The sequence below is a fragment of the Aethina tumida genome, chromosome 2 (assembly GCF_024364675.1).
Source record: "Aethina tumida isolate Nest 87 chromosome 2, icAetTumi1.1, whole genome shotgun sequence".
In the NCBI taxonomy this organism is placed as follows: domain Eukaryota; kingdom Metazoa; phylum Arthropoda; class Insecta; order Coleoptera; family Nitidulidae; genus Aethina; species Aethina tumida.
Window position 1 is genome coordinate 3,340,446 of NC_065436.1, and position 11,656 is coordinate 3,352,101.

Below are 11,656 nucleotides of genomic sequence, written 5' to 3' on the forward strand. Positions count from 1 at the left end.
TAAATAAATATCCATATTATTTTTTTAAGAAAGAAATAAAATTAAAATTATATAAATAATTAAAGTAAATATTATATATTATTATATATTTATAAATTAATAATAAATAAAATTTATTATATTAATAATTTTATTAAATTATAGTAAATTAATTAATTTTTTCAATTATTTTATTAAAAGATAAAGTTATTTTATAATTTTTTATGATAATTTTCCAAATAATTTCTTTTTCAATTTTTACAGTCGCATTATTTTAAATAAAAAACACAATAATATTAAAGTAATTGAGATTTATAATAAAATAATGGATAATATAAAATAAATAATTTTCTACATTATTTTTATTAAAAAAATAAATAAAATTAAAACAATATAAATAATTAAAGTAAATTTATAAAAAATAAATTTTCTATTATATACAAATTAAAATAAAATTATTAATTAAAAAAAAACATTTTTTCAATAGTTTTATTTTAAGAAAAAATATTTTAAATTAATTAAATTATATAACAAGTAGATTTTTTTATAAAAGTAATTGAGGTTTATAATAAAATAAGGGATAATATAAAATAAATAATTTTCCACATTAATTTTATTAAAAAGAAATAAATAAAATTAAAACTATATAGATAATAAAAGTAAATTTATAAAAAACAAATTTTCTATTATGTATAAATTAAAATAAAATTTATTAATTTAAAAAAAATTTTTTCAATAGTTTTAAAATAAATTATTTTCCACAAAAAAATATAATTATATAAAAAATATAAATGTATAAAAAATATATATTATATATCAAATTAAAATAAAATTTATTTTAATAAAACAACAAAAAAATAATATAATAATAATTTTTTTAATTGTTTTATTAAAGGAAAATTATTTTAAATTATCTAAGATAATTAATAACAAATAGTTTTTTATATTTTTAATGATGATTTTATAAATAAATTTCATTTATTTATTTATTTTTGTAGTTTTTATTGGTTTTATAAACATTTTTCATTCGCCTAATTTATTTTTCTTGATTACTACTATTCTAAATAAAATATACAATAACATAAAACTAATTAAATTTATAAGATTTTTTAAATAATTGACATGATATTTTGTTAAAATTAAAATATAAAATAGAAAACATTAAATTTCATCTCATAATATTAAATAAGTTTGTAAGATTTTGCAATAAAATGAAAGAAAAATTGTTAAGATAATTAAAGTAAACTTATAAACAAATAAATATTGTATTATATATTAAATAAATTTCAATATAATAATTAAAAACAAAAAAATTGCAGAACACATTTTTTTACTAAAAAAATATGTTTTAACTATAATATTTTTAATAAATAGATTTATTGTCAAATTTTAAATAAATGACAGTAAAGTTTTAAGAATATATGAAAAAATAAATGGAAAATAAACGATAAAAACAATAAATTAAATAAATGATTTAAAGATTTTCAAATAAAAATATTATTAAAATATGTAATAACTCTCTTTTTGCTAACAAAAATGAAAAATTACACGTATAAAAATATTTTTTTTTATTAAGAGCAAAATTTCTTTTATCAAAAAATAAAATAAGACTTATATTTGAAAATTGTTGATAAATTTCTTTAAATAAATAGTAAAAATATATTTCAGACGATTAGTTTACCAAAAATCTAGTGCATAGTAACTAATTACTGTAAACAATTTATATTTGTCGAAAAAGTTTTGACTGCATGAGTCAAATATTTTTGTTTCAAAATAAAACACATATCGCATTTCGATACACAACGAATCATAATTAATTGTTTTATATTTTGATGCGTATTAACAAAAATAAAAACTGAATCGTTTGCCAAATGTTTACCCCAAGGACTCGCATTTGGTCACTCACTTTTAGTCAAATGAGGACCGTCTAGCAGGAAATGTGTCACAGTTTCAAGTGAGATAAAGTATAGCATATTGTCGTCTTTCGGTTTATGTATTTTTGGAAGGTATGTACTGATTTTGATGCGCTTGGTACTATTGCCAAAAATAAATTAAGCAATGAATTGGAACTGTATTGGTTGCTTAATGGTAATTTTTGTAAAACGCACATGCTTACTCTAGTTTAAGTCCACATAAACTAGTTACAGTTAAACAAAGCTTCACAATTTCCTTATGAAACTAAACAAAACAGTTTATAAAATTGTATTTTCGTACTTTCCACAAATAAAAGCGCAAAAACAAGAGCTTTCACCTTGAAACCGTGCATATGGTATCCGGTCATAGGCAGTTTTTAGACCGTCACAAAGCGTCTCGCTGAAAAACTTCCTGAAAGACGTCGACAAACAGTCGGTGCAGAAATCGGACGCTCAAAACGAAATCGATATGGAAACTTGAGTTTGTTCCAGGCACACACCAACCCTGACCCGAGACACAACGATATCGTTTCACCAATTTAGGGGTAAGATTGGAAGTTTTCAAGGGATTCACTTTTGTTTGTCGCTTCTTTGTTAACGTGGGGACGTAAGTAAGCTCTGGTTTTTCGTTTGTTTGCGATGAAATTTGCTTTGTTTGACGTTTTGTTCCAAATTCGAGGTTTTGTGCTGACCTCACTTGTACAGTTCGTTAATTGTTTCGCAATTAATTGACAATGCCATTGTTTTAATAGTTGGTTTATGTGGAAGAATGATGAAGAAAATTATTGGGAACAAATTACTCACATAAATTCCCATAAATTGACCCCCCATAATTTTATTTTTAACATTTATCTAAGGCATTTATTGTAATTACAGCTTATAAATAATTTGCTTTGTAATAAAATCTATTTTTAATAACTGAAATCAATACTTAACAAATTAATTTGCTGATATTGTATTTTACCTTCATTAATAAATTATGTTGTGTGTTTAATTTATCACTGTGTTTACCAACTTAAAAAAACATTAAATAAATAAATAAATTGGATTCTAATAATTTTTCCGTTTATAGCACACTCCATAATATTAATAATTAGTTTATTTTGTGATAATGTAGTAATTAGTGGCATGAAATCATTTCATACAGCCAAATACGATTTATTCCCAAGTGGCACGTGGTTATTTTTATATTAACACGTGTGTATATATTTTTAGCCATAGACACTTGTCACGGAAAACATTTTAGTCATGGCCACTCTCTATTTTGATCCTCCATTTATTTCCGCAAATCATATTCAAATAGAAACCCTTGAGCCACTTCGGATGTGTCGAACACTCCGGGGGTGGATTGTTAAAGATAAATAAAGTGACATAATGGTTGTAATTAATTATAATAGCAGAATTTTGCGGATACACTGATAATGCCAATACGTGTAACCTTGGCTCAATAATCAATTTTTTACTATCGTATTATTTTAAATTACTAGACACCACAATTTAATGATAAGCGGTCAACACACTCTTTGCAGTCTCTTAGGGGTCCACTAATATATTAAATAATTATATTAATTATCTTTCCAAATCTTTAATTTATAAATAGATATATTTTTATTAAAATAATGAACATATAACAACAAACTGAAAAGCTTCTCCTGCTTAAATTGTTATAATAAAATGTTAATTTGAGATTTATACCAATTATTGGAAATATCTTAAAATCTTGAGTTATTACCATTAGGTAGTTCACCACAATAACCACCTAAATGTCAAAGTTATGTAATCTATAATTTTGATTTACCTGCAAAAGCTTTTGATAACCCTTTGATCTATTGATACTATTTAATTTTATTAATATTAACATCATCTCCGATGAAAAATATGTTTTTGCATCATTAATGATAATTTGTGATGGGTATATATTCGGATTTCATCAGAAAGTAACCAGAAGAGATCTCAGTTATCTGTGGAAGTAACAAGTAACAGTAACAAGTGGTGTATGCACTCTTTGAAGTATGGTAAGTGAATTAAAAAAGTCTCGTTTATAAATATTATTTTATAATACCTTTAACAGATAATTTAAATTATTTAATATTTTTTCTATTAAAAAAAATAAATATTTGATACTAAATATTAAGAACTCAGTAGAAATTAATATAATTTATTTAATATTGTATGATTGGAATACAATTTTATACTAAATAATATTTATTTGTAATATTTAATATTTACATTTAACAAGTGGTGGGGTATACTCTTTGAATTATCGTAAGTTAATTAAAAAAGACTAATTTATAAATATTCTTTTATAAACCTTTAACAAATACCTAAGATATTTTAATTTATTTAACACATTTTTATATTATAAATATTTTATTTAACTATTTTTTCAATTAAAAATTTGATACTAAATATCAAAAAATCATTAGAAATTTACATAATTTATTTAATATTTTATGATTGGAATGCAATTTTATACTAAATAATAAATATTTATAATATTTAGATTTTTTTAAATACACATTCAAATAGATAACAATATGTAATCTAAGTTGCCTATAATTAGGGTAAACGAGGATTGTGATGCGTTCAAATATTATTTAAACAATAGACCAAATCTAGAAACTGGCTATTAAAATAATACTCACATTATTTACTTGAAAATTATAATTTGTAAAGATTTAAATCTATTCCGAGATTTGTCTTTATATTGTTTATTTATTATTAATATTTGGTTGTATAAAACTTAAATCCTTTTTAATTTTATTTATTTATATAAAACATCAATGCAACGTTTTGTTGATGTTCTTTGATTATGTCACACACCTATAAATTGTTTATTACCTTAGAATTTGGAAAATTTAAAATCTTTACCCAAATGTCGTTTTTTATTAATACTTTGTCGATTAAAATAAATATTTGTTAATATAACATGATAATTTGTTCCACCATAAATAAGCAAACGTTTGAACAATGATTTTTTTCAAGATTAAGGTTTCCTTGAGTGAAAATGAACAATTCATTAATTTATTGATTTTTTTATAATTTGAATTTTCTTGTATTTATAAAACAATACAAATTTTAAGAAAAAGAACCTTTTCTAATAGATTGTGATTGACAAATGTTTCATTTTTTATAAGAAAATATTCGAAATTTTCATGCTGTAAGGAAAAGATACAAATTTTTCGGAATGGAAATATTTATATAACCCCTTTTGGAACAAATTCAACATTTTTTACTTCATTTTGGTTAAGTTTTAATAAAGAATATATTTGAAATGTTTAAATTGTTTATTATTTAACAAAAATATAAATAATATAATATAATAAAAGTATTTATTTAAACTATTTTGAAATAACTTCAACATGTTTTCAACTTTTTTTATTTAATTTTGATTGAGAGATGTCTTAAATTTTATAAGAATGTATTTGAGATGTTTAAATTTTTATATTTTTATAAAAATATACAAATTTTACGGAATAAAAATTTTTATCTAAACTATTTTCCAATAAATTCAACATTTTTTCAACTTTTTTTACTTGATAGTGATTGAGAAAATCTTAAGTTTTATAGGAAATGATTTGAAATGTTTAAATTTTTTGTATTTTTACAAAAATATACAAATTTGACGGAATAAAAGTTTTTATTTAAACTATTTTGAAAGAAATTTAACATGTTTTCAACTTTTTTTACTTGATTATGATTGAAAAATGTCTTAAGTTTTACAAGAAAGTATTTAAAATATTTAAATTGTATATGTTTTAACAAAAGTATACAAATTTTATGGAATAAAAATATTTATTGTTTATGTTTTGAAAAAAATATACAAATTTTACGGAATAAAAGTATTTATTTAAACTATTTTAGAATAAATACAACATTTTTCAATATTTTTTTAATTGGTTTTGATTGAAAAATGAATAGTTTGTTTATTAATGTGTTCATTTTTCTTATAATTTGTAACTTAGTTATTATTATTTTTTAATAAGTAACAAATTTGATTTACCAAATATAGCACATGTTAATTAATAAGTAAAATTCAGTTTAAACTATTTTTAAATAAAAAATAATTTTTTACTTCAACTTAACCTTATAAAATATTTGAATTGTTGAAATTTTTATGTTATAAAAACATAAAAATTTTAAGGAATGAAACTATTTTTGAATAAATTCAACATTTTTATTACATTGTGATTGAGAAAGTTTTAACTGAAAATAATTGAAATATAAATTTTCCTGGTCCAAAAATATACAAATTTATATTAAATTATAAATAAATGCAATATTTTATTTGATTGATAGTGAAAAATGCGTTTACATTAATCATTATCAAAATTAAATATTACGGACTTTCACATGTTTAATTTTGTTTACAAACACAGAAAAAGCAAATAGTCGCCAATAAAACTTTCATGAAAAAAACCACCCCCCTCACTCCTAAAGCCGATCGTCGTACAGACACTCGGTCTGCAATTGCACCGTCTAATCGGTCCGAATCCGGCCTTGAACATCCTAGTTGAGCAGGTCTTAATTTTTATTTTCAGTTTCCATTTTCATGTTAAAGAGGGAACTCGACTGGTCCATTAGATCCGAGTGCGTGCACCGCGAGTCCACGTGAACTGGACCGAATCATCAGATCGCGTCGCAATCACCATGGAAACGGTCAAGATGACAGGAAGTCCGCTGCTGCAATATTTGGCAGCCGCTTCAGGTACGATTTTTACCTCAATATTTATATTATTTGTGCGTAACAAACTTCCTTCTCAGTGAGATTCTCATTATCAATCATTTTTTGAACAAGTCTATTGTTTTATAATTTAACAAAAGACTGAAGTTATTAATTACTTAATAATATTTCTTGTCGGTTTATTGTCAGGATTTAAGAACACAAAAAATCATAGATGAGGATAATCCAAAATAATTTCAACATTTCCAGCCATGGACATTTCAATTTATGTCCCAAACAACTTCTTTGTCTTATTATATAATTAAACAATTAAATTTTACAATATTTTAGAAACTTACGTCAATCATAGAATATATTTTAATTTAGTACTTTATTACACATTTAAAAATATGTTTGATAAGAGCTGTATATTTATTTTAACTAGAACTTTGTTTTTAGATATCATAATTGTGGGTTTCAAATATATAGGTATATTATTACTAAAATTTAAATAATGTTTAATTTTAAATGTCTATTTTCTTTAGTTTTTGTTATAGAAGTTTTGATATTTTATTTTGAATACTGAAATTTATTATTTTAATGTCTCAATTTCTTATTCATTTTTTACAAGAAATTTCTTGTTAATATTCTCTTTTAATTCCTTTCTTTCTTTTAAAAATTATTATAGTTTTATAATGTATTTAAACACTTACTTTACAAATAGAGAATAATTTAGTATTTTATTTCTAAATAAAACCATTTTTTGAGCTAAAGGATTTCAATTTTTTTAATTAGAAATCATAATAGTGTTCTTACTATTCTTTAAAATTATATTCTGTAAAACATCTAATTACACAAACAAAAATTAAGTTTAATTATACAGATACAGTTTTTAATTTGAACTCTGAACTGTTCTTAGATATTCTAATTAATATCTTGAAATTTATACTACACTTAATTTAAACACATTTCCATTAATTTATTTATGCAGAATATATTTTTATATTATTTCTGAATAATAGAAATGGTATAAAACTAAGAATTGTATTTTATTATAATTGAATTACTGTTTTTCTAGATAAATATTTCATTTAATTTCTTTGTTTTTGATGCAGAATATACTTTTACATTATTTCTTAATAATAGAAATGATATAAAACTAAGAATTGTATTTTATTGTAATTGAATTACTATTTTTTGAAGTTTAAATTAATAAATCTTTCTATTTTTATACTTTTTGGTCCAATTGTGTTTAAATTTGATAAGTATTATCCTTAAATACATTTTTTCTCGCCCTATTTTCTACGCCAATGAATATTTTTTAAAACTATTAAGTTTTTCATATTCTTTGCACAATTTGAAACAAAAAAGGTATACATGATTAAGTTTGATTATCACAGCCATTTTTGAGATATTTCAGATTTAATGTTCACTTTAATTTCTTTCAATAAAACTGAAATATCTTAAAAACTGCTGTGATAATCAATATGAATCAAGGTACCATTTTTCTTCTAAATTGTGTAAAGAATATGAAAAACTTAATAGTTTTAAACAATTTTCAGTGGCGATTTTGAAATATTTCAGATTTACTGTTCACTAATTTTCTTCAAACATTGAAATTGAAATATCTTAAAAACGGCTGTGATAATCAATATTAATCAAGATACCATTTTTCTTCTAAATTGTATAAAGAATATGAAAAGCTTAATAGTTTTAAAAAAATTTCAGTGGCGTAAAAAAATGGAGAAAAACGAGGAAAACCCCCAGAATTTACGCCACTGAATCATTATGGAAAAAAATTATTTCATTAAATTGTAGGTATATATTTAAAGATAATACATACCAAATTTAAACACGATTGGACCAAAAGTTACGAAAATATGAGGAAAAAACAATTTTTGAAATTTAAATTTGAGGGGCTGTATTTTCTTCAAGAAAACCTTCAGAAAAAAATGTTATTTAGGTTTTATTCATTATTGGACGAGTTCTAACTGCCCCCAAATTTTGACCATGTATTTTGGAAACACCTTGTTTAATGACTATTTATTAGTTTTTGAAATATTAAAGTAAAAATTTTATTACAATTAAAAATAGTTAGATATTTAAATTAATTATTATTCCGGTGCACTTTTAGATCACTTAATAGTTTCTCCTATGAAATCCTAATTGGTTTTCAGAGAATATTTAAATTAAACTATCGAAATTTTAAGGGTCTCGTCAGACTTCATTACAGTTAATATACATCACAAATAGCCAAGAATGGAACTTAATTAAACGAATAAAGATATTTTAATATAACATAATTGCTTATTTTGATTATGTATTCTTGTAATTTAATACACATGTTTTTGTTTATCGGTCAAACCTCCCCCATATGATTCAAATGTTCACTCACTGTAATAAAATTTACTGACATTGTAATTTCGTGTATGCTAATTGAATTTTTTAATATGTCGACACAACTTAAAATCGGTCATAATTTCTCTTAATTCACACTAGTTATAACACTATTGATACTGACGTAAAATAGTTTTCTCGTTGACATATTAAATTAAAATTCTAAATATTATGATATTTTTAAAATTGTTCAGGTTTATAAACCAATTCTTGTTACAAATGTCTTTAATTCGATTATTATCAAAGATTAAAACTACTGGCAACTAAAATCAAATAAAATGAACCGTTGCAAACCAATAAAACCAAAACAACAATATACCATTTGTTCACTTAATGGCACACACAGATTTAATTCGAGAATCGAACACGTGGAGTTAGTTAATTTGAGTAAATATCTAAAAATTACTGCACGTCTAGAATTACATGGAGCTGTGGAAATTTACAAACTGGCTTTGCTAAAACTACTCATGGTCGTTAATTGGATCTATTTAACATCAGTCTTGTCGTTTTAAATAATTGCAAATAATGATAATAATTTAGCAATTTATATTACCAAAATAGATTCGTTAAAGAAGAGCCTTAATTTTATGTTTTGTTTTTGTAGACCCAATAATTAGGTCAATATATTGATTACTTCAGATATTTTCACCATATATATTTTATAAAGGAAGTCTAATTTAATTAGAAGGCGGGGAATACCGGTTTTATACCTAAATAATATTTCTAATAACGATAAGGTAACACTTGCTGTTTACCCAGTTAAAACCCCATTAGACAGTGTCCATTAAAGAAAGCCACCAATTTGCACAATCCTGTTAATTGCCACTTCCTGACAACCGATAAAATTACATGTAATCGTGAAACTTGCTAACAATCGAAAGGTCGTTAAATAAAACACTGTTACAGGCACTCTTGCAATTGTCACCGATGGCATGCACTACGGGTGGCCCTCACCCTCCCTACCTCAGATCGTGAACAATTCAAACTCGACAATTTCGATATCGAGCGACGCCGGCTCCTGGATGGCTGTGATGCCCCTCATAGGGGCCGTAATTGGGGCCGTGACCGCCGCCTCGATCGTCGACTGTCTGGGCCGAAAGAAAACAATCATCGCCACTTGTGTTCCCTTCTTCCTGGCCTGGATGTTGATTGCGTTCGCCAAGAGTGCCATTGAGCTTAACGTTGCCCGGTTTGTGGCCGGGGTGGCGGACGGGGTGACTTTCACCGTCGTCCCCATGTACATTGGGGAGATATCGGACAAGAAAGTCAGGGGAATGTTGGGGTCTAGTTGCTCCGTAACTTGGATTATGGGGTTCCTTCTGATCAACATCATCGGCTCCTATCTGAGTATCAGTTTAACAGCCATCGTGTCCTCGTTGGTGCCGTTGCTGGCCTTCGTGACCTTCATCTGGATGCCGGAAAGCCCTTACTACTTACTCATGAGGGGCAGGGAAGAGGAGGCCAAGGAAAGCTTGAGGAAGTTCAGGAAGGTGGACGACGTGGACGACGAAATCAATCGAATCAAAGCATCACTAATCACGCAGAAAAAGGAGGGCAGCGGAAGGTTCTTCGATTTGTTCACGGTGAAGAGCAACAGGAAGGCGGTTTTGATAATCGCCGGGCTAAGAGGGTTTCAGCAGTTCAGCGGCACCACAGCCATCACGTTTTACGCTCAGGAAATATTCAAACACGCCGGCGACGACATTTCACCACATCACGCCTCGATGATCTACTTCTCCGTCCAGTTGTTGCTGACAATCGTCTCTTCCAGCATCGTTGATAAAGCTGGAAGGAAGCCGTTGCTCATTATTTCGATGGCAGGCTCGGCACTGGCCTTGTTCTTTGAAGGCGCCTACTTTTACGTTAAGACTGAAACGCATCTCGACACTAGTTCCTTCGCATTCCTTCCAGTCGTTGTACTCATTGGCTTCACCATAATATTCAGCTTGGGGATGCAGTCTATTCCGATTTTAATGTTGGGGGAGTTGTTCCCCACGAGCGTTAAGGCTTTCGCTTTGTGCCTGGCTGATGTGTATTTTAGCGTTGTAGCTACAATCGCATCTAAATTCCTACAAATTATGAAAGACAACTACGGCATGTACTGTGCCTTCTTCGGTTTTAGCGTGTGTTCTGTTATTGGATTAATATTTATTGTTTTTTGTGTGCCCGAAACTAAAGGTAAAACCCTTGAGGAAATTCAAGATTATCTCCGAGGTAATGAAAATAAAAAGGGCGAAGGTACAAAGTTGTAACTTACTTATGTAAACGAATATTTAATGTGCCTGATTGTAACTTAAAGAAAGACTTTTAATTGTAATTTCTTTTAGGTTAATTAAAGGATAATTTATCACTCACTACATTAAGACATGAAATAGATATGAGAGTATGTATTTTATTTATTAAATTGTATATTTTAAATTTAGGAATAAAATATTTTAAATTCAAATGTCTATTTATTAGATACAAATAATATTCATTACCAAATACTACAACTATAGTGTAAAACATCTTTTAATTAAAAGTATAGAATGTAAATTATAAATTTTATAGTGTCTATAAAGTATAAAATATTAATTTAGTTGTTAAAATAAATCTACAGATTTATGTAACCACCTCATGTGGGCCCAGGTTATAAAAATTTTAAGTAATTTCCAGATTTAATACAATGCTGTTTGCATCTGTTTAATTAAATGATATGTAAGGA

The 11,656-nt window shown here is 25.5% G+C and overlaps 1 protein-coding gene across 5 annotated transcripts; it reads left to right on the forward strand.

Annotated features, from left to right (window-relative positions):
* The first annotated feature begins 1,903 nt into the window (after window positions 1–1,903).
* On the forward strand, window positions 1,904–11,398 carry LOC109600602 (facilitated trehalose transporter Tret1). 5 transcript variants are annotated; one of them, XM_020016774.2, is made up of 4 exons: window positions 1,904–1,985; window positions 2,210–2,499; window positions 6,434–6,600; window positions 9,859–11,398. In XM_020016774.2, exons 3-4 carry the CDS (start codon window positions 6,543–6,545, stop codon window positions 11,202–11,204), a joined length of 1,404 nt encoding a protein of 467 aa, XP_019872333.1. In that variant the 5' UTR covers window positions 1,904–1,985; window positions 2,210–2,499; window positions 6,434–6,542; the 3' UTR covers window positions 11,205–11,398. The 5 variants fall into 5 exon arrangements, with proteins under 5 accessions (XP_019872333.1, XP_049819890.1, XP_019872332.1 ...); XM_049963933.1 differs by having other exon boundaries at window positions 2,210–2,437; window positions 6,414–6,600; XM_020016773.2 differs by having other exon boundaries at window positions 2,210–2,437.
* Window positions 11,399–11,656: the final 258 nt, after the last annotated feature.

Coding starts and splice junctions, on each gene's coding strand:
- LOC109600602 (XM_020016774.2), top strand. CDS start 6,543: ATGGAAACGGTCAAGATGACAGGAAGTCCGCTGCTGCAATATTTGGCA. Junction 6,601..9,858: donor ATATTTGGCAGCCGCTTCAG/GTACGATTTTTA, acceptor ACACTGTTACAG/GCACTCTTGCAATTGTCACC.